Genomic DNA, 24,664 nt, shown 5'->3' on the forward strand with positions numbered 1-24,664 from the left:
ATTTGTTTTTTCTCATTGAAATAATTAGGTATAGCAGAGATAGAAGCTGGGATTTCAGAGACGTTTGGTTTTTGTTTTTTGGCTCTAACTTATTTGGGTTCACCGAATCTTGGAAACTATCATTTTGGCTTGTTTAAAAGTAAGGACGTGCATTTTAGAATAGAAAAATGCTGGCATTTTACATTTGATCTTAGCCAAAAGGCCAAGAAGAGATAGTACTGGTATGTTATACAATGATAATTTTTTGTATCTGTACTTACAAAACACTTCATAACTACTACCGCATCATTTAAAAGCCTCATACTTAAAAGAGTAGGTAAAATAATTACTTAGCTTAATAAAAAAATGAGTAATTAGATAAAAATCTACACTTTTGGAAATTGTGGTAGTTCTAAAACATTGAAGCTAGTGTAGTGAATAAGATGAAATATGCATGTAATTCTTCAGGATTATGTAAACAAAGCAGATGCAAATGAAACACCATGTTAATATCTTTTTCAGTAGATACTGTTTACAATAATTGAGAAGTACGCTTGTGATGATTAATAATAGCCATAAATTTGGGGCGCTCTGGATGGTTCTGTTGGTGAAGTGTCTGCCTTTGGGATCTGGCTCTATGGGATCTGGCTCTATGTGGTTGGGCTTCCTGCTCTTTGGGGAGACTGCTTCCCCCCACCACCCCCCTGCTTGTGCTCTTGCTCACTCTGTCAAATAAATAAAATCTTTTTTAAAAAGCCATAAATTAGACTTAGTGCCTTTGAGGTTCATTTGAGTTGTATCATTTTTAATGACAGTTTGGTAACCTCTGCCACCTTATATTAATATCATTGGTGACCATAGTTGTTTGATTGGGGGAATTTTTTAAAACTAAAATACTGAGTATTTTTAAAAAAACAAACAAAAAAACCCTCCCCAAACCCTGTTGACACTTAAGAATGAAATTAAAACAGGAGTACCGGGATCTCTGGGTGGCGCAGTGGTTTGGCGCCTGCCTTTGGCCCAGGGTGCGATCCTGGAGACCCAGGATCAAATCCCACATCGGGCTCCCGGTGCATGGAGCCTGCTTCTCCCTCTGCCTGTGTCTCTGCCTCTCTCTCTCTCTCTCTCTCTCTGTGTGACTATCATAAATTAAAAAAAAATAAAATAAAAATAAAACAGGAGTACCTCTGTGTGAGTACTTCATAAATACAGATTTAATTGTTTGTATATACACTATTGTTAAAAAAAGTTTTTAAAATACAGTTTTGAGACAACAAATGCTGACATCAGGTGGTAAGGCTGTATTTATGATAGCAGTTGAAACTTTATACCAGCTGCCCTATATCAGAGCTCAAGGGAAGAATTTATAGAAGTTCGTTCGATAACGTGGCACAAGTCTTATAAATTATTCTAAAAAAGCTTCTTAAGGAAATGTTTCCCTTCAGAACCCTAAAAACAAAATGGGATAAGACCTAGGCTAATATGTTTCATGTCTACTCTACCTTTTTTCCTGAAGGAATTCTGACGCACTTGGCAAAATTGAACTCATATAAAATGGGTAGGGGTCAAATGTTATCGCTGCCTAAAGGGATGTCCAGGATGCCTTGCTATCGAACGTACTAGTCTGTTTGGCGTAGTGGTTCAGAGCAAAGACTGGGACCAGATTGCCGAGATCTGACTCCTGGATATGCTTTTTACTAGTTGTGTGACAAATTATGTAACCTGCCAGGGCTTATGGTGCCTTCATCTGTAAAATGGGAATAAAAATGTTACCTCATATGGTTGCTTGGAGGATTAAGTGAATTGATATTTGTATATGGCTTGCAACAGTGCCGAGAACAAAGCACAACATACTGTTTGCTGTTTTTATTATGAAGCTTATGCCAAATAAATTGAGGCTTTAAAATGTCATTTCTTTATAATAATTCATTATTATTTCAGATCTAATTTATGTGCTACAGGCCAGGATGACACTGTATTTTATACCATGTCTTTATTTTTAACATTTACTGATAAGCAAATTGAGCTGTTACGTGAAATTTAAGGGAAAAGCAGTAGCTTACATCAGAGTAAATGTCTAAAGTGCTGTTGGAACCTCTAATTGGGTGTAGTAGATTAATTTTATATAATCCCAGTAGAATTATTATTATTATTTGCCTGATATCTAATAGCCTTATATAAATATGTGAAAGAAATATATAGCCCTTGCACAGAAAGGATAGTTCTTAAAACTTTAGTATTCATCAATATTTATTTTAATATTGTACATTGACCTTTAGAAATACAAAATACCTTCTCAAGTTCTCCATTTTATTATTTCACTGAAATTTTAATTAATTTGTAGGGTTTATCTACATTAAATCTGAGTTTCCATTTGCTGGAAAGGAGTATAATATGAGAAGGGATATAAATGTAAGTTATTATCTTTAATTACTAGTTATTAGAATTCAGTATTGAACTTACAGAAAACAGTCAATTGAATGTTGACATATTTAATGAGCAAAATAGATTAATATTTATATAAATTTAATTTTGGAAACATTTCATATTGATTAATAATTTTAAATAAGGACATGTATTTTTAAATAAGGACATGTCAAATGCATACATTTTTTCAAAAGCACGTTTTAAAAGTGTTATAAAATATATTTTAAAAAATACATAGATATTAATGATGAATTTTCCAAGCTTTCTATAGGTTCTAGTTTTTCTGTGATTCCAAAGCTTTTATTTTGTCATATTAATAAATATCTTTAGTATTTGAAAAAAGCAAAAGTGAAATTAAGGGTAAAATATTTTATTGGTGTTTATATTATCTCTATAAATAATGTGAATTTGAGTAAGCATTTTTCAGTGAAAAATATGTTCCTTTGTTCATTAAATATTTATTAAGCACATTTTATTGCTAGGAACTGTGATAGTCTCCACTTTTATATTGATAAACAAAATAGAAATGGTTTCTCCACTCCAATCTCTTAATATCTAGCATGAGAGATGGGTGAAGCAAAACAAATACATAAATGCACAATTTGTTAGGTGTCATTAAGTGAAGAAATGGAACAGGAGACTAAAGGGATCTTAGGATCTGACCAAGGATGGCTACCTGGAGGGAATGCTTTCAAGCTGAGGTTTCAGGGCTAAGGAACTGGCCATGTCCGGAGCAGGCAGGGAGCATTTCAAGCGGAGAAAATTGCATCTGAGAGAGCCAGGCAGCAAGAAAGAGTCTAGAGATAGGTAGCAATATGGCAGGAGGATGGTGCCCATGGAGTAGGTCCCCACAGATTTGATGGCTGGCTGGATAAAAGATGGAAAGCAGAAGGAGAGAGTTAATCAGAGGATTGCAGAGTAGTCTCAACAACACAAAATGGTTGTTTCCTCAGGTGCTACACACCATGTGGCCTCTCCTTCCATTTTGCTGTGGGTTGGGATTTGTCCTATTTACCCATCCCTCCATAGATTATTAGAAGGATTTAATAATCTTTAAGAATATTGAGTTAAAACGGCTGAACACATCTAATAGTTACCTGGTAGTAGCAAAAATTAAATGGTTGGGAGAATGTCTTGGAAAATGAGTGTGAAAGAGGCTGAGGTTTTGGGTGAGGCTTTGCTCAGAGCTAGGGATAGAGTGTGTCCTTTGTCTTCAGTGCCCGAGAGGAAATGTAGTCAGATGGTGGTACCACTGATCCCTAAACTGTGTGCTTTATCTCTTCCCTTAGTTTTCCTTGGGTACGGATGTTATACTCCTGGGTGATGCCTCAGACCCCAAACAGTTGGCTGTGGAGTCCCGAGGAAGCTTGTTGAGTCCAAGTGGCTGCTTTTATAAACAATCTTTTTTTTTTTTTAAGACTTTATTTATTTATTCATGAGAGACACAGAGAGAGAGGCAGAGACACAGGCAGAGGGAGAAGCAGGTTCCATGCAGGGAGCCCGATGTGGGACTCGATCCCGGGACCCCAGGATTACACCCTGGGCCAAAGGCAGAAGCTCAACTGCTGAGCCACCCAGGAATCCCTGCAATAAATAAGTAAAACACATTAAAGCAGGTTCTGAAACTTTTTACACTCTGTGCTTTGGCAGATTTTGAAAGTTTGAATTTAATTTTGAGTGTTCAGAAGTTTTCCTGTCTTCTGCCAACCTTTTTTTTTTTTCTCTTTTCTTTTTTTGAGATGCTGATTATTTGAGTTCTGGTCACTGAGGTTTGTCATCTTGCTAAAGGGACTACACTTAATTATGTCATTCGTTCAACAAATTCTTTTTTTTTTTTTTTAGTGCCATATATGTTTCTATGTTAGTTGCTGATTGTGTAGTGAAGGATGAAGCACTCTTGGAGTTTGTCCTTATAAAGCATAAGGTATGATATGGGAGACAGACATTGAGCAAGTAAACAAATACACACAATATTAACGATTGTATTAAGTATTAGGAGGAAAAGGTGTGCTTTGAGAGAGAATAGTTTTGTCTTTTGCTTTGCGTTGGCTCATCAGGAAAGGAATATTTGTATAGGTAGTATAGTGGAACTCTGGAAGAGAAGGAGTGATTAGCAAAGGGAATAGAAGGGTAATGGTAATTATCTCCCTACATGTGTTGACTGTTTTATTCTGAAATGGAAGATTATATATACTATTGAGCTCCAGCCTACCACCATTCACAAAGTAAGGTGGGTAGAGTCCAAAATAAAATCTTGATACACAGAATTATTGCTGACATTGTGTGGGAAGATGTATATTTACCTGCCTTCAAGTATGGCATGGATCAACATTAAATGAGTGCAGAGTGATTAATTTGTTCAGTGTGCAATTGTGTGTTTAATACTTCTTTACCTTTTAATGTTTTTAATGCAAGGGATTTAAAAAACCCTTGGGTTTTAAAAACTAGGTGTCTTAACTACTGCATGTTTCAGTGTTAAGAAAACATGGACCAAGGATAGTTAAAAGGAAGCGGAAAGATGATAGAAAGCTGAGTAGTTATGTTTATGATTTCAGGGTCTTTATTGTTACTTTTTAATTAATTCAGATGCTTCTATATGGAAATGTCTGTCCTGATGCACTTGGAAACTTTTATCCATTTGATCAGGTTTGCTCTAATTTTATGTGAAGCTGAATAGATCAATGTGGGAGGCCTGCTGTATTTCACTTGAGTGATACGTGTTTGGTGCTCAGAAAAAAGCAGGGAAGACGAGGTCTTCACACTTCCAGATGTTCTTTTTCTATCTTTAAATCTTATGAAAATCACAGAATATTAAACTAATCCCTTATCTTAAACATGTTAGCAAGCTACAAATGGAAAAGGTAGACATGATTGTTATTTACATATATGCTTAGAAATGACTTTATTCAAGCGGGAAGTTAGTTTTCATGTATAATTTTTGTTAAAAGCTAAAAGTATCTATATTGCGTCGAGTAGAGAAAGCCACTTGGAGAATAAGATTGTCTGATTTCCGGGAAGGGCTCTGAAAACAAAACAAAAAAAGTCCAAGTGGGAATTGGTTCTTTACTTTTCCCTTATATAGTCAGAAAAAGTTTTTTCTATTAAACCTAAATAGGAAACATGATTACATTATTCTGCTTTGTTTCTTATTTTCAGAAAAGATAATCATCTAAATTTCATTTGCCTTTCATCTGATTCTTTTTGAAAAATGTTAATATTTCAATGAATTTTGGATGATTGTAAAGGATTCTCTATATGGGGCTTTTTTCAGCTCATTTGATCAAAATTAGGTAATTTATCTCTATAAATCCAATTGACAAAGGTTTGTTATTTTGGGAAAATATTATTCATGCTCCAAAGCAAAAGTTAAGGTAAAATAAGATACATACTATAAGCTTAATGAAGGATGAAGGATGAAAGTTTATATTACTTTTTTTTTTTAAAGATTTATTTATTTATTTGTGTGTGAGAGAGAGAGAGAGAGAGAGAGAGAGAGGCAGAGACACAGGAGGAGGGAGAAGCAGGCTCCATGCCAGGAGCCTGATGTGGAACTCGATCCCGAGACTCCAGGATCCTGCCCTGGGCCAAAGGCAGACACTAAACTGCTGAGCCACCCAGGGATTCCCCCTATATTATCTTTTGTAAATTTTTAAAAAATTTTATTTATTTTTGTGTAAACTCTCTTCCCAATGTGGGACACAAACTCATGACCCTGAGATAGAAAGTCGCATGCTCTACCAACTGAGCTAGCCAGGCACCCCTATATTATCTTGATTAAAGGATTATTTCTGTTAGGGGAACTGGGGGCAGTGATAGTGTTTCTCACCAAACTTCATTTTGCACTAACCTATAAATGTGCATATTAATACCCTTAATAATATCATTTTTTATTTATTTAAGTTTTTACTTGAATATAGTTGACATACAGTGTTACATTAGTTCTAAATGTAAAACAGTGATTCAGCATCTCTGCAAATTATGCTCTGCTCACGACAACTGTAGCTGTCTGTGTCACCATACAACACTATTGCAGTATCATTGGCTATAGTCCCTGTGCTGTGTCTTTTATTCCTATAACCTGTTCATTCCATAACTGGAAACTTGTATCTCCTATTCCCCCCCCCCCCATTTTACCCATCTTCCTAACCCTTTCCCCTCTGGCAACCGTCAATTCTCATATTTATAGATTTGATTCTACTTTTTTGTTTATTCATTTTTTTTAGATTCCACATATGAGTGAAATCATAATGTATTTATGTTTCTCAGCCTTATTGTACTTCGCATAATATTGTCTAGGTCCATCTATGTTGTCACAAATGGCAGGATCTCATCCTTTTTTATGGCCGTGTGATATTCTGTTATGTATCTGTGTATATGTACACACATTTTTATCCTTTTATCTATGGATAGACTTTTGGGTTGTTTGGCTATTATAAGTAAAGCTGCAGTAAACATGGGGTGCATATATTTTTTCAAAATCCTATTTTTGTGGGTTTTTTTTGGATACTCTGTGGTGGAATTATTGGATCGTATGGTATTTGTATTTTTAATTTTTTGAGAAACCTCCAAGACTGTTTTGTACAGAGGCTGTATCAACTTACATTTCCACCAGTGAGGAATTGGTGCATGAAGGTTCCTTTTTCTCCACATCTTCCTTAGTACTTGTTAATTTCTTGTCATTTTGATTCTAGCCATTTTGACAGGCATAATGCCATACCTCTTTTCAGTTTTGATTTGCACTTCCTTGGTGATTAGTGATGTTGAGCATCTTTTGTTTGTTGGCCATCTGTATGTCTTGTTTGGAAAAAGGTCTATTAAGGTCCTCGACCCATTTTTTAAATTGAATTGCCTTTTTTTGGTGTTGAGTTATGTAAGTTGTTTATATATTTTCAATATTAAGCCCTTAATCAGATAAATAATTTGCAAATATCTTCTCCCATTCAGTAGATTGCCTTTTTGTTTTGTCGTTGATTTCCTTTGCTGTGCAAATCTCTTTATTTTGATGTCTTCCCAGTAGTTTATTTTTGCTGTTGTTTCCCTTGCCCTAGGAGACATATCTAGAAAACTGTTGCTGTAGCTGATGTTAGAGAAATTACTGCCTGTATTCTCTTCTAGAATTTTTATGGTTTCAGATCACATATTTAGATGTTTAATCCATTTTAAGTTTATTTTTGTGGATGGTGTTAGAAAGTGGTCCAATTTCATTGTTTTACATGTAGCTGTCCAGTTTTCCCAGCCCTATTTATTGAAAAGACGAAGAGACTCTTCTTTCCATTGTATATTCTTGCCTTCTTTGTGGTAGATGCATTGGCCATATAAGTGTGGGATTATTTCTGGGCTCTCTATTCTGTTCCATTGACCTTTGTCTATTTTTGTGCCAGAACCAACAGTATCATTGTTTTCAATTCCTATGTTAATTCATTAGAAAATGTCATTTTGTTTTTTTCCTACGTGCCATTGCCAAAACTGTACATTGTTATAGCCTAATGCTTTTTATACTGTTTAACAACAAATAGGAGTGTGCTCGACACAGTTACATTACAAATGTATTTAAAATCCAAGTTCACAATACTTGAATGTAAAATAGCATTTTCATGTTTTACAGAAAACGCATGTTTCAGAAGAGATGGGTGAAATTTGATGGCCTTAGCATTTCTTATTACAATAATGAGAAAGTAAGTACATTTTATAGTTCTCAAAGATTGCCTTATATATACAAGGTATACTTCAGTAAACTAAGCAAACAATTTGATTTTTAAGAACAAGCGTTGGGTTATCAATGTGTAAAACATTTGCATGGGTGAAACCTTCTGTTCATTGCTTAACTTTTCTTTGACACATAAAATTTGGATTTAAAAAATTATATATCCAACAATTATTTATAGAGTGTCTTCTGCAAGCTACAGGAATTGTTGTGAATGATATAAGAATGAATAAGCAATTGTCTTTCTCCTAGAAAGCACTAAGGAATATTTACAAAAGGATACTACAGGTAGGCAATACAAGGAGAGGTTACTTTGTACTCTGGGAGGTTATAGAAAAACCAAAGAGGGCTTCTTGTATGAGATTTCATTTGTCACAGGTCTTGAAAAGAGAGGAATGTTTGTCCATAGAGACTAGAGAGAACAGGATGTAGTAACATAGAGAACAATGAGATGGCCAGATGGGAAATCAGTTTTCTGATTGGGAAATATGATATATGAAGACGACTTGAGATGAAGCTGATAAGGTTCTCTGAGGTTAGAGCTCATTGAACATCTTGATGTAAAAGTGGTCACAATTTTGTCTTTAGGCAAGTGACTCTATCTATGTAATTTATTTAAAGATTTTATTTATTCATGAGAGACCCAGAGAGAGAGGGAGAGAGATGGCAGAGACACAGGCAGAGGGAGAAGCAGGCTCCATGCAGGGAGCCTGATGTGGAACTCGGTCCCGGGACTCCAGGATCACGCCCTGGGCTGAAGGCAGGCGCTAAACCGCTGAGCCACCCAGGGATCCCCGAGAATATGCTTTTAGATAGAAAGTAACATACATTTACATGCTACAATGCTAAGAACAATGAAAGTTTAGAGAAGTATTAATTACTTGGTTTCACCTTGCAGTGATCCAGATAAAAGCATCAAATAAGTTTAAACACACTTCTTTGAGGTTTGCAAGGTGATAGGATGAGTATTTTTTTAAAAGCTGTTTTTCTGTCTTAGCTAATGTTTTTAGTTTGCTTGTGTATTTGAATGTTGAGACAGTTTCTGTGCCAGGGATGGGTTTGATTGAACTATTCAGGAGTGAGACAGGCTTCAGTGCCATGAGGCTCTGTTGGTGGTGGCATCAATATCCTCATTTGGGAGAGAGAATTTCTGGTATCTGTGTCCCTGGACTCATTCTGTTTGTCCTTTGAAAGATCACCTGAAATGCAGTGAGATGAATGCCTGCCACATTTTTAGGTAATGATGCAATAAAAATGATGCAGCCTTCGTTTGAAATTGTGATAAGTTCATTAAAATAAATGGTTACAAATTCTTTAGCTTAACAATTAAAAAAAATTCAAATTGTTTTCTGTGGTATTTCCATCCCTTTACTATTGAGATCGTTGGTTTCATCTTGGCAAAACTTGAAAACATTGAGATGGATGTTTTCTAAAAGGAGACACAGATTCTTTTGTGACTCACCTTGCTCAAGGGTGTATTGGAGGACTGGGAAGAAGGCATTTTAGGGCCAGTGTACAGAAAGCATAGGTGTGGCCACAGCGACTGTCTCAGGTGACTGTGCAGTGTTGGTGGTTGTTGGGCCTTTTGGTGTTTAAAGGTGCACCTGAGGTGCGCTTGGCTGGGCAGAGCTGTGTATTTCCTTAGTTTTCTTTCACTTTCCTCAGTGCTGCTCCATCATGTCTCTGCAGGAACTTTTTCATTATATTAATGAAAATGGCATCATCCCACCAGCCTTGATATCTAGTCACCTACCAGGAAATCTCTCTCACCCCCATTCTCACTCAGCTGTGGGCAGAATTGCCCTGTGGTCATTTCATTGTCGGAAAGTGGTAGAAGATAAATGGCCGACTTGACCTACATATCTGTGTGTTACAGACTCAAGGGGTGCTTTGAAATTTCTGTCCTTAAAGAAAATTTTACACTCTGAAAAACACAATCATTCTGAGCCTGTTGTCTTTTTCCCCCTCCTCTATATTGTCTTTATAATGTGTTGTTTGAAGAGAAATATAAAATCAACTCTACAGTGTTAAAAATTACAGGATTTATTGAGATCTCATAATAGATTGTAAATGAGCCATTAAAGAAACTATAACTTCCTGAGGTGAAAGTGACATAATAGTTTGTTGAGTACATTTTGATCACTCCTGGGGAATTTATTTCTCTATTATTCTTCTGGAGTATTTACTTGTTAAATATGATATTATTATAGGCATGTGAGTGGGTTACTTTTTTGTAAGGAATTGTTTTTTAATCTCTTAAAGCAGACCTAGAAGAGGGAAAATCTTAAAAAATTTCCTATTTCTTTTTTCCTACGACGCTGCTTGATTTTTCTCTACTGAAAAATGTATTAATGGTAACATTTCATTCAACAAACGGTTAATTATCTCACTAGAGATCTAATTTTATGAGCCATTGTAATTCTCAAGCAAACTAAGATTTGAGAATGGATCATCTAAGAGATGAAGTGTAAATGTTTGTGGACATCCTAAATTTTTCAGTCTGATCTGAGCCACTGTAGACTTACAGCCAGACAAGCCCTTGCACCGTCCCCAAAGGTACTGTGCTCCTTCCCATGTCTGAGGTTGTCTGATACGAGGGAGACATTTTCCTACTTTTATCATTCTTGGAGCACTTAGTGGTCTAGTACTGCCTAGCATTGCATATTATACCCCGCTGCATTTATTGGGTTTCCTTTAGCCAGTCAGTTATGTATTTCTTTGCATAGCCTTTCTTAGCGATGTCTGGGTACAAACTGTGGGGAATAGGAACATGTCTTTTTCCTGTATTTCATCTCCCTGTTTTTGCTCTTCCATCTGTAACTTCTGAACCATTACCACCAATCAAAATCCTGTGCAGACTTCCAAGATCCATTTTTTTAAATTCCCTTCTATGAATCTTTTATTTTTTCCAACTATGACATCTGAACAATCATATACAAGAAAGGTTAGAAGGAAAAGAAGCTGAAAGTTGGGAGGCAAATCAGGGGAGTGTGTGGTAAATCAGGCATTAATTATCTGGATGTAGGCTGTGTAGGCTAGTGGAGATATTAAAAAATGAATTTAGAAATATATAAAAAATGAGCTGTCAGAGCTTGATTTGGCTGTGATTGTGACTGATTGGACATAGAATTCATTCATTGAGAAAATACTTCTGCAATGCCAATTATATAAAAGGTCTGAGGAAAATAGATGTATGACCCATCATTTATTTGGGAAGACTATCTTAAATGATCACACAGTAAATATAAGAATCACCATTTAAGGTATAGTTAGTAATTGCTAAAAGGAAAAATACAGGTTGTTATTAGCTTAAAATAAGGTCATCTGCCTAGGTGAGGATGGGGACCTGTGAGAAGAGGCTGGTCAGAAAACCTTTCTTCTGGAGCATATACTTATGCTGAAATGTGAAGGATGTAGAGGCCGTAGCTATGTGGAGCTGGTTATGAATAACATTCCTTGAAGAATAAAGTATAAGCAAAGGCACTAGATTGGGGAGAAACATGCTATATTCATGGAAACTCAAAGAAGGCTCATGTGACTGGAGAGAGTTAGAGAATGCCAGGGAGGAAGTTGATGCTGTCACTATAGGGAGAGTCCCAAGTTATGTGGGTCAAAGGAGCCATACAAATGAAAGACTAGGATTGACTAGAAGAGTAATATTTTAATGAACAGATATAGAAGGGGGAGGGTATGTTTTCAGGAGAAAAAGTTTGAGGTACTTACGGGACAATTACATGCACCATTGATGACTTGAAATATGAGGCTAGAGTTGACCAAAATGTATAAGGAAGGAAGGAACCGATTTTATAGAGTTTTCCTCATAAAATTGATAGTTACAATAGTAGGAATGGATTTCCTTAGAAAAGATAAAAAAAAAAAAAAGTGGAAATCAAGAAGAAAAGTTAGCTTGAAATTACTTCCTGACATCCTTCTTTTTCTATAAGGTTGCCCACTCTTTTTCAGTTCCAATTTAAATATTGTATTCAGTTTTGACTGTGTGAGGGGAGGTGGGAAAGCCTTTGTGGCATTGGCATTAAAAATTATGTCAAACAATGCATAGGATTTTAATACATATATAGAGTCAGGGATAGGAGATTGGAGCCAGAGGCATTAGAAGAGAAGAATCCTCCAAAAAACTAAGAGGGAATGCCATGATAGCATAGTATATCTTCTCAACGGGCAGAGGATAACCTCCCAGTAGAACACCGTGCTGCTGATAGTGACTGTCCCTAACCTATCTGATAGGTGTGGTAGGGAGTTTACCACTGGGAAGAATATGACCTTGGCATTTGTTCTCCACATGGAATGGTTTAATACAGTTTATTCCTAACCAGTTGCTTCATATACTTGGGATCTGCTAAAAAATGAGAGTTCTGCCCCCCGCCCCCAAGAAATAGTTCCCTGAATCATTCTGTGGAAGGGAATAGTAGAAGAAACCTTGTAAAGATGTATCCAAACTCTTCTGATATTTAAGACCTTCCATAATGTGTCCTTGATGTATATTTCTAGCTTCACCTGTTTTGACTTTACACTGTGGCTGCTCTTATATCTATACCTATGCCTCTGTTATTAAAGCTTTGCAGCCGGGATGGCATCCCAACCAGTTATCTGTGTGGTTAAACTTCAAGTTTCTTTGGGTCAGGCTCTAAAGTCATTATGTCTGTGAAAATATCTGACCTCTTTTAAGCAGAATGAGGAATTCCCATCTTTGTACTCATATTTTCCATGGTTTGTACTCTGTTTTAAACTTTTCTCTCATTACATTAGCTAGTTTTTCACTTTGAGGCTCCTTGAATGTATAAATATTATTTGAATTTTCTTTCTAACACAAGGCCTGGTAAATATTTCACCCTTAGTAAATAGCTGAAATTGTCAGGCGGTCCTTATGCTGCATGGTTTTGGTGGATCCAGAAAAATGGAAGACTGAGAAAACTACCAGTAGTCTTCAGAGTGACCTTCTTGAGCAAAATGGTAAAACGCATAGGCCATTTGCCAACAGCCAAAATTGTATTAGGTATATACCAATTGCAAACAGCCACATGCATCTTTTTTCATTTGTTTTTTTGTTGAGGAATTAAAGGTAGAGTGAGACAGTTGTGATAATAAGATATTCATTAGAATCATTAAGTAATATGTTTAACTGACATAATCCAACAGTCTGTTTTTGAGATATATTCTTGTTCACAATATGCAGTAGCAGTAGTATTGAAGTAGTTTAGTTACATTACCCATTATGGCCAGCAGATGTCTGCAAACACCATAAAATCATTTTGACCAGATTGTTAAAAAACATACCGTTGGTTTTTGGAACTATATATTGCTGGTCTAGTACAATTGTTTGTATTTGATTCTTTGCCTTTTAATTTTAAATCCCAGAAGAAGAGAAAATTGAAAAGAAATCTGATATGAAAGGGCCATTTAATATTTTCCTTTCTTGGGTGTTAAGTGTGTCTAAGAATATATACTATTTGTATGTCATTTAAAAATTTTAGATTAAAATTATGAAAGAAGCATAATATACTTGTAAATATTTGTAAATATTGTACCATTTTTCTGATAAGGGCATAAGAATTTCATTTTAATCTGTCTCATTTGTGTATCTTTTTCTCAAACCAACACAGGAGAAGTATTCAAAAGGAATAATTCCCCTTTCTGCTATATCTACGGTACGAGTTCAAGGAGACAACAAATTTGAAGTTGTTACAACACAAAGAACTTTTGTTTTTAGGGTAGAAAAAGAAGGTAAGAGTATTTCTTTATCCCTGTAACAACACTCGTAGACATTAATTTCTAACCAATCAGAAGATTGATAAACCAATGACACTACAAATGTCAAGAAATCTTGAAATATTACTTTTAAATGATTTACATTTTATATTATTTTGAATGTCATAAACAAATTGACAAGTTGTGTTCACTATTCCTGCATGTAACAAATACTTAGAATCTACTAAGTGCTTAGAATTCTTCTAAATTCTGGATATATTGCAGTGAAAAAAAAAGACAAAAATCTTTGCTCTTATGGAGTCCCCCTTTTAGCAGATGTTTGATAAAGCAAAGTGGTTATTTAATAAGCAAAAACAATTTTTCTAATTTTTCTATTAAAAGGTTGGTTTTATGGAAGTTTACTTATGCCAGATTCAACTGAACACATAGGCCCAGCAATCATTCTAGTATAGATTTTGGAGTATCCTTTATACTTTTTAAATTTTTACCTTCATCATCTGATTCAGGTCACTTGGTGAAAATTAGATGACATGTAGTTTATGGATAGAAACTAAATCTTTAGATCCTTTCTAACTTTTGGAGTGGGTAGGGAGGGAGAAAAAGGAGAGCTAAGAGTTTCTGTTGTGTATTTTGACTATCAATATGTTATTAATATATGTTTTACTACTTTTAAATAATGTAGGTAAGGTCATCATTAATTAAAAATTATGATTTCAACTTATTTTAAAGCTTCTATTTTAGTATAGGTTATAACTCAATTTGATTTTGAAAATACTTCCTGGTATTTAATTGAATAATGATGATTTGGAGAACTTACCAAATTCTTGAAATGTGCAGTAAAATACTGTACTACATTATTTATAGTAGTCTTGTAAGGGCTCTAGGTGTTAAAATTATGCCATTTTCTAAAAAGAAAAAAAATTATCCCATTTTACCCTTTTATAAACAACAAATATTAGATATTATGGGGCAATATTTGCCTTTTTGTACTAATAGATTCCTAGAACATACAGCAGTGCATGGCATGAGAAACATTGAATAAATCCTATCTATTTCTAGAAAGCTTTCATTATTCCTTGGCATAATCAATAAATGCATAAGTTCCAGCTGCTGTTCACACTGGGGTACCTTTTTTCAAACTGTGAATCAGTATCTATTTGTGAGGTCAACTTAGTGGTTTCTGATGGTACTAAAAAGAAAAGTCCCCCCAAAACAACAAAAAAAAAGCCAAACATGAAATAGAATAATAAATATCAAAGTGCATTGCTTTTAGTAAGTGTATTATATTGTGAGACTACTTGTGTTTATCATGCATATGTAATAGAAAAAGTGTTTATTACTCGACTTGTTATTTAAAAAATTGTTGAGAGCTGTAGCCTAGAGTAGGGGTTGGCAAACCACAGCCAATAGCCTAAATCTGGCCACTGCTTGTTTTTTGTAACTAAAGTCATGTTAGATCAGTCACTGTCATTTATTCGCATACTGTCTGTGGCTGCTTTTCTGCCTCAGTGGCATCATTGAGTTGTTGCAGGTTCTGTGACCAGGAAAGCCTAAAGTATTCTCCTCTTGACTGGATATCATGACGATCTTTCCTTACGCTTTGGTTTCCTCTGCCCAGAAGGTGACTGCCCGTTTCTTTGAGGTGCTTATCACTTTCGCCTTGGCTTCTCAAAATGAATTTCACACATGCCATATAGCAGGCATTTTAAGATGGACATACGAAATAAAGTTTCTAACCTGTGTGAAAAATCTGTTTAGCCATATTTACTTACTGTAGTTAAAAGTTAAACAGACACATTTAGGTTGAATATATCAACCCACATGTTTAAAAGTTACATGGTGTGGTACATAGTTCATATATCACATAATTATGATATGGACAGTATAAGAATTTCATTAAAACTTTGGTATAAGTTACTATTTGTTAAATAAGTCTTAGGTCTTTAAGCTTTAAAAGCATAAAAATACTGCTTCAGCAAAAATGGAGACTATCCACATGGAATTACCAAGTTAGTTTCATTGAAAGTCATTTTCATGTAGTAACCAGAGTTTTTAAACATAGGTATATGTAGAGGTGTATGTGTGTGTAAATGGTACATGTGTGTCTGTATTTAGTATGGAACCTTCCACAAGATACTAGGTGTGTTTTATTGTTTTTCTTTTTCTCCTTCCATATATATAGATGATTATTTTTTTCTTTGGGGGAACTGAGAAAACAACCATAGTGGGTTATGAAATGTCTGACTTAATGAACTTTTAGGCCAAATGAAACTTTACTTCAATCTTAAGCAAGACAAAAGTTTAAAACAAAGGTGGGGGGATCCCTGGGTGGCTCAGCGGTTTGGCGCCTGCCTTCGGCTCAGGGTGTGATCCTGGAGTCCCAGGATCAAGTCCCACATCGGGCTTCCTGGATGGAGCCTGCTTCTCCTCTGTGTCTCTGCCTCTCTGTCTGTCTCTCTTTCTATCTCTCTCTCTCTCTCTCTCTCTGTGACTCTCATGAATAAATAAATAAAATCTTAATAAAAAAAATAAAACACAAAGGGGAAATGGTTTGACATCCTAGCAGAAATGCATTCTCCAGTTTTGGTGATAAGGTTCTGAACATCCTGTCATTTGTCTCCTCTGAAGCCAGTGTCACTGTCTCCAAACTGCTGCATTGCCCACTCTGGCATTGCTAAGACAGGATTTCAATTTGGCATTTTTTTTCCCCCACAAATTTTCAAAGGCTTCAGCCCTCCCAGGTTTCCTATGAAGTATTGTTATGCTCTTAGTTGAAAGTGAATTATGTTGAAATAATATTTTAAAAATACTCATCCTCAAATAAAAGATTTAGTTGGATTCCTCTGTCCCCAAGGAGAGCCATTGGAGTTGGTCAGAGGGTCATAACAGCTAATGATCTCTCCGGTCTGTATTCCCCTGGCACCTGCGGTCACACATGTAGATGCATTACTTAAAAAAGCAGGTGATGTTTTGAGTCGGCAGTTCTTAGAGTGAGAAAAGGGCTTAAGAATTCCGAGTGGTCATGTGGGTTCCTGGGCCTTTTTCAGCACTGGCTTTTAACTGCAGGCTCACATTCCTGTCCACCTCAGCTGATTCTGGATCCCTGCGAAGCAGGCGGGTGTTTTTCCCCTCAACTCTTGTTTCCAGACAGCATGTTAAAGCCCTCCAGTGGCAGCTTTGGTACTGCAAAGCTTTGTTATTGTTCTAAGGAACACTTGGGTAGGAAACATAAATTTCCCTTTAGTTATTTTGGGCAAGCAGACTTACCTGTCTTGAAATACTCAGTGCTGTTTTTGTTGTTGTTTGTTTTTTGTTTTGTTTTGTTTTTGAGGGAGAGAGAGAACACAGTGGGGAGGGGCAGAGCCTGAGGAGGAAAGAGACAATCTTAAACAGACTCTGCACTGAGCATGGAGCTCGACACAGGGCCCGATCTCATGACCTGAGCTGATATGAAGATTTGGACGCTTAACCAACTTAGCCACCCAGGTGCCCCAAAAATATTCACTGTTTTTAGAAACAAGTCATGGAACATTTATAAGCTGGAGGGAGAGCCAGGGGAATTAAAAGTGCTCCATTGTATACGTTGGTCGACTATCGTAATGGGTCACAAACTGTGGAGTCATTCTTGAATCTTTTTCCCCTCAAAGCTCACATCCATCCATCAGCACATCTGATCATTTTTGACGGTGGAAATATGTCTGGATTCTGGTTGATTCTCAACACTTCTGTCATTACTATTCTAATGCGAGCCACCACCTCTATCTGGGTTATTGTAATAACCTTCTTTGCTCAACTTACAGTCCTATTTTCTCTACAGCTGTCAGTGATCATTCATCAAAGAGGTCAGATCATTTCAGTTCACTTCAGATGCTGTGTTGTCTCTCCATCTCCCTGAAAGTAAAGTACTTATATCCAGGAACCCCTATGTGATCTGGCTCTGGTCTCTTTGTCCTTGTCTCTATCTGTGTTCTCTCTCACTCACTATATTTCAGCTGCTTTCTTGTTCCTTGGACATATCAACCCCAGGGCATTGACACTTGCCACTTTCTTTATCTGGGAATGCTCTTCCTGTAGCCATCTTCTTGACTTGCTCTGTCATTTCCATTTCCTTTAGGCTTTTGCTTAACCATCGTGTTCTTTCTGAGGCTTTTTCTAGTGCCAGCTATAAAATAACACTTCCTATGTTACTCATGCCTTGCTTTATTTTGTCCCATTGCACTTGTCACTATGTAATAGATTATATATCTATGTTTTATTGCCCTCCTCCTTTCACAAGAGGGCAAACTCCAGCAGATCAAGGTTGTGCTCTATCTTGTTCATGCCTCCATTCCTAGTATTCAGAATAGATCTTGGCACTCATTAGGCACTTAGTAAATATTTGTATGAATGAATAGGCATGGTGTGCAGGTACTTCTTCTCTGAAATTGATCATGGGTTCCATGGAGGAATTTTTAATTCAATTATATTAGCATATCGAAAATAAAGGTTCATCTAAACTTTGTTAGATTCTGTTAGTAATCTTATACATAGCCCTTATGTAGTAGTAATCTCTAGTATACTCAGTTCTTTATGTTACTAATGAATAGGCCTACTGCTAAATCCAGTGGTCACAGAATATTGTCTCTCTTTTTGGTTTTTGCTTTTTTATTTATTTTTTTTTAAATTTTTTTGATTCTTACTGTAGTTGGTATTCATTCCTGAAAACCTCAAGAACTAGTTTGAGGGGGGTCCCCTGGGTGGCTTAGTGGTTGAGCTGCTGCCTTCAGCTCAGGACGTGATCCTGGAGTTTACTAGATCAAGTCCCACATCAGGTGTCTGTATGGAGCTTGCTTTTCCCTCTGCCTGTGTCTCTGCCTCTCTATGTCTCTCATGAATAAATAAATCTTAAAAAAAAAAAAAGTAGTTTGAGGGAATTGCTGGTATCTTTTATTTATGTTCTAGCATAATTATAAGAAAGTGGTGATTTGGCTTACCCTTGTAGGTTCTGTAATGACTTCATCGGCTTTTGATCTTCTATTCGATTTATCTGCTCTTCTCGTAGCGGGAGGGAGGGGGAGGGGAGGGGAGACGAGGAGGGTAGAGAGGGGAGGGAGGAGGGAGGGAGGAGGAGGCGAGGGAGAGGAGGAGGGAGGAGTGAGGAGGAGGTAGGGCGGAGGCGGAGGAGTAGCGAGGCGAAGAAGAAGAAGCAGACGAGACTAATAAGCAAGCACACCGCCTATTCTCCTCCTCATCCTCCTCTTCTTCTTTCTTCTTCTTCTTCTTCTTTCTTCTTCTTTCTTCGGCTTTCTTTTCTTCTTCTTTTTTTTCGATCCAGAATGCTCTCCTTTGAGCAAAGCCATATCTAGGTTAGGGCATATTCTCTAAGGAATAGTGCTTTAGCACAGTGGTAAGATCAAGACAGTAAATATTTGTTATTGGAAAGAATAAAAGTACCTTGGTGTGAAGAGTATATAGAAGCTAGCATAGTATCTAGCTTTGCCCAAGACACTTAGTCTAAGGGAAAAATCAGTATTTTATTTGGAATGTTGTGATTTATCAAAGCATATTCCCCATATCTTAGACACACACATTGCATAGCCAAATACCAATGACACTTGTAATCTGTTTTATTGTGTTTGAATGATCTGTATCACTGTTTATCTCCATTAGCATTGGTAATTAAGAATAAACTGAATGTTACTATTAATACTTGTACTTATTCATGATTGTTTACTTCCTATTAGTAAGTGAGGCACTAAGGAGCTAGATAATACTTCTAGGCTATAAGAGAACCATTTGTTAGATGCAGCCATCATATGTTTAAGTCCAACAGATACAATCGCCAGTTTCAAACTATTTTCCTGAGAAACTGAGATGTATGCTCATAGCAATGTAGAAGCCACAGTTTGGCCTACATATAAAGTTGTGACCTACAAAGTGAAACAACTCAAAAAGAATAAATACCATATGATTTCACTCATGTGGAATTTAAGAAACAAAACAAAATGAAGAAAGAAAGAAAAACAGAAAAACAGGCTCTTAAGTACTGAGAACTAACTGGTGGTTACCAGAAGGGAGGTGTGGGAGGGCGTAAATGAAATAGATAAAGGAGGTTAAGAGTGCCCTTATCTGGAGAGCACTGACTAAGGCCAGGAAGTAGTGAATCATGTTGTACTGAAACTAACACAACACTATATGTTAACTACATTTCAATAAAAAATTGAAAGAATTAGAAAAAAAAAAAAACTGAGCTTGGTTTCTCTTCAATTAAAAAAAAAAAAACATGACCTACATTTCAAACTAAATGCTTTATGTAGATTAATACAAACAAAAACCATTCTGTACTGTTTATTTGGCAGGAGTATCTTGTGTGAAACTAATGATCACAAGTAATAACCAATGGAAGGTTTGTTGTTATTCCCGAAAATATAAATTATCCTAGTGCAGTCTGGATCTGTTCGTGTGGCTCTAGAATGTAGAGCAGATGCTGCATATTGACATTGACTTAGTTACCTAAACATTTTCATGTGTTTTAGTTTCTAAAGATGCTGGGCAATTTAGGTATATATCTCCACCTGATGAATGGGCACTCTATCATGGGGATTATGTAATATCCGCAGTAAAGCATTGTTGAATGAGTTTTGATAAATACTTTGGCCTTGGTCATTAAAGATGAAACTGTTTCAGTAGCTTGGAAGGTGAACAAAAAATAAAGATAATTTAATAAGGCTCATTATAAAATAGCTTAGGTTTCATGTTTGAATGGGAGGGAGCAAGTCTAGTCTGAAGATTTATTTGACTCCATAATGGAATACTCCTTTCCAGACCTTAGATCTGAGATACTGTCCAATTTTTCAAGCTTGGGCTCTGCTTTTTTTGATAATTTTTCTTATCTGGGTTTTGGTTATTTTTCCTTTTGCCTTGATAATCACTTCTTCCTTTTTTTTTTTTTTTTTTTTTTTTGCTAGCTCATTTTCCTGCTTCATAGATACAGTTGTACCTCAGGATTTGTCCATTTCTTCTCCTTTCACATTAAACATTTATCTACTTCCATGGATCTTATTTTATGTAGGTTACCTTCATTCACACTTCGCTATTAGTCCATTTAGGTGGCATGCTAGGGCACTGAAAACTGGAGGTGGTTCTCTTAATAAAATGGAATCTTCTGCCTTCTTTGGTCAAGTCATGGTACTAAGCTGCATTGTATTTTGATAATTTAAATATTTTGTGAATACCTGTCAAACATACTTAAAACTTAGCTATTTTTTCCCATCCTTTAATGTCTTGACCCTTCAAATATTATTTTGTTTCCATTTTTATCATACTTCAAACGTCTCTTGCCTTATTCCTTATCTCAAAGCTTCCGGTTTGGTCTACCTATCATCATACTAATCATGTCATTTCCTTGCTAAGAATGTTGACCTTTTTCTTTCTCTTTCCGCCCTTCCTCCCTCCCTCTCTCTCCCTTTCTTTTTTTGCCTCTGTAATAAAGTTTGGAGGCAAAATTCCTTACAGGTACTGCAGAAACTCTATCCATATTTCCTATTTTCCTCTTGAGTTCAAAATTATCAATTATGTCCATCTATAAGTCTCTGAGCAGATACTGGTTTTTTTCTACCTTTGTTCTTATATTCTCCTCTGTTTAGAGTCATAAAGTTCTACTCTTCCCTCACCAGACCCCAGTTTTGTCTTTTCAAAGGCTCCTCATTCCAAGACCTAGCACAAATACTTTTTCTTCCCATAGTGCTGAGAACAGTTGTCTGAGTTAAAACATTTGATTCTCCTAATTTTACTAACTTGCTGTATGACCTTCAGCAAATCACTTACCTCCATTGAATTGACTCTTATTTGATGTCATTTATATGACATTTATAGTATTCTGTGTTCTATGTTCATATCTAACTTGACTTACAACTTTGACTGCTCTTTGGGGAATAGATCAGATTCCTGTGCCTGTAATACAGTGTGTTATCCATAGTTGAAGGTCACTTTAGCTTTTGTGGAGGGAGAAAACCAAATTTTAGTTTACCAAATGAGATACTGTTGTTACTGTGATGAGACTAGAATGGATGAGTGAATATCAAGTCAGCATACTCCTAAGTAGAGTAGGCTCTAATTAACAGAAGTAAGATTTTCTGGGCATTTGAGTAACTTAATTACCTGGTAAAATATGTTAACTGGTCTCAGTATTACTTCTATTAAAAGAGAAAATCCAATCTCATGAATATCTGGTAAGAGTACTTCTTAAATATTAGCATGGATTCAGATTACCTGGGGATCTTTTTAAACTAAAGATTTTGATTCATTGGGTCTGGAGAGGGGCCTGAGATTTTGCATTCTAATAAGCTCCCAGATGAGGCCAGTAGTATTGGTTACAGAACACCTGTGTAGTACTATTTCTTTTCTCTTACAGAATTGGGCCATTGGCTCTGACTGCAATAGCATTTAGATTGTGGTTGTGGGAAAGAATCTGTAAATTATGTGTTACAGAGAGAATAGATCCATTGCCTATGTTTCTGTTTCTGTATAATTTATATGAGTATGGATGTATATTTTCTCCTGTCTTCATTTTCAGAGGAGAGAAATGACTGGATCAGCATACTATTAAATGCGCTGAAATCACAATCCCCTGCCTCGCAGTCTCAAGCAGCCCCTGCACCTGAGAAATGTGGATATCTTGAATTGAGAGGGTATAAAGCCAAAATTTTTACTGTGTTAAGTGGAAACAGCGTGTGGCTTTGCAAAAATGAACAGGTGAGCTGTGTTACAGTAATTGCAAATTGCGATTCCTTGATTATGTTCACAAATGTGCTTTGTTAGACTTATTAGTGGTTTTACTTATTAGTGGTTTTACTTATAGCGTCTTGCTTTTGCCTTGAGTACTGCACTAAATATAACAAAGAATTGTGTTGTCGAATTTTCTCAGTTCCTTCTGTGGCAGGAAAATAAGCTACATCAAATTTGAGGCTAGACAGCACCTTTTTTGAGGGACTGAGAAGACAAAATCATTGAAAATGATTTTTTGAAGGATATTCTGTAGCAGGAGTAATGTTATAAAACTTCATGAGATAACAGAACCAGTTAACCTTTATAGCTGTTGATGAAATAGGCCCAGCTCTTCACCTGTTGTGTTTCTTTTGTAATAGAAGATTATAAGAGTAGGCACAGGTAACATGTTTTCTTGAGTTTCCAGCATTTTTTTTTTTTTTTTTGAGCAGATATGTTGCTTGTAGAGGAAATAATTTACTGTAGGCTAGTGGTTCATATATGCATGTACACGCACACACCCCACACATATAAATGAAGTTGACTTGAGTTGTTGATCTATGGAATTTGGTAAATATAGAGAAAGACTTAATAGGGAAGTGTTTTGAGGAGACTGATATTAAAGTTCTAACAAATTCTGTTAACTCTGATTCTGTACACTTCCTTTTCTCTAACATATCTGGTTTTTATTTTTATTTATTTGAGAGAGACAGAGCAGGAGTGGGGGTGGGGAACAGGCAGAGGGAGAAGGAGAAGCAGACTCCCTACTAAGCAGGGAGCAGGACAGAAATGTGGGGCTTGATCTCAGGACCCTAAGATCATGACCTGAGCCCACTGAGCCACTCAGGTGCCCCTAAAACATCTGTTTTTTAATATGTATAAGAAAATACCCCTTTTTGGAAATGAATTCTTAATCTTTTAGCCTAGAATATGTTAGATGCTTAGTAATTTATGGAATTGCACGGTGTGCTTTGGATACCTGATAAGATGAACTCATTAATGATATATAACAATGGGTTATGATAGGCTGGGATATAAATGCTGTTTTTATAACAAAAAATACAGATGTCAAATAAAAACAAACAGTTTCAAAAAAATTTAACTATAGGCCTTTAAGATATCTTCTGAACTTCAGTGTGATCTTATTCATTGTATTTTTTGGATAAGATTTCTTAGCCAATTAACTGTGGAAGGCATCATTGAGCACTGTTGGCATATTAATAACTTGGATAGTTAGCATATTCTTCAAGAAGAATAGTGATGTACAGCTGATAATGTGTATGAACTGAATATGAACATTTTCAGTCTGTGAGATGATTAAAACTTTTCTCATTGGAATGGAGTTTAAAAATGCATAATTTGCATTTATTGGTATGGAGGTTTGCCAGATTAATTGAGGAATTCATTTTTTTTTACTTTCACAGATTTGATGGACTTCAGGTTATTAGTTTCATCACTTCCATTAGCTAGATTGTCTGAGTTTATGTTATTCTCCCAATGTAGATGTTTTTTAAAGTTTTATTAATATTCTCTGATTAGAAAGAAATTGTATGAAATTATTGCTTTAATATTAGCAGTTAAACATAAGCATGAGAATGACTACCATCTGGTGAGTACCAGGTATTGTGCTAATTAACTTATAAATATAAACATTTCCTTTTAATCTTACCCACAAATGTAGGAGAAAGATATTCTCCTCTATGTTCTATAGATGAGGAAAATGAAGATTGAGTCAGGATTATAGATCATCATGCATAACAAAACCAGAACTTTATGACTCTAAGTCTAGCATCTTAGCAACTGTACCAGACTGTCTTTTTAAAGTGTATGTTGAAAATTTCTGGCCTGTAACCTTTAGAAACAGACTAAGCTTCTTTCCTTGGATAACTTAGTTGCTTAGGAGGCTCAGAGTGTGAGTGTGCATTGAATAATACACACTGTACAGGTGAGGCACTCTGTAAGTGATGTGCTAGCTGAGCAGAACACAAGTACTGTCTTCTAGGAGGAAAAGTCCAACACGACCTGTTTATGACAGATTGTGAGCCAAGTGCTTTATTAGGCCTGTGCAAGAGTTGCAGAGAA

At 36.0% G+C, this 24,664-nt stretch overlaps 1 protein-coding gene across 9 annotated transcripts in view; it reads left to right on the forward strand.

The window, feature by feature from the left end:
- ARAP2 (ArfGAP with RhoGAP domain, ankyrin repeat and PH domain 2) overlaps positions 1-24,664 on the forward strand; it is a 190,719-nt gene that overhangs the window by 38,425 nt on the left and 127,630 nt on the right. For all 9 annotated transcript variants that reach the window (XM_038533515.1, XM_038533511.1, XM_038533510.1 and 6 more), the window contains 3 exons: positions 8,012-8,081; positions 13,732-13,852; positions 22,392-22,570. In XM_038533515.1, the coding sequence (XP_038389443.1) occupies positions 8,012-8,081; positions 13,732-13,852; positions 22,392-22,570 (370 nt within the window). The remainder of the gene's footprint in view (positions 1-8,011; positions 8,082-13,731; positions 13,853-22,391; positions 22,571-24,664) is intronic.

The sequence above is a fragment of the Canis lupus genome, chromosome 3, assembly GCF_011100685.1.
Source record: "Canis lupus familiaris isolate Mischka breed German Shepherd chromosome 3, alternate assembly UU_Cfam_GSD_1.0, whole genome shotgun sequence".
Taxonomy (NCBI): Eukaryota; Metazoa; Chordata; class Mammalia; order Carnivora; family Canidae; genus Canis; species Canis lupus.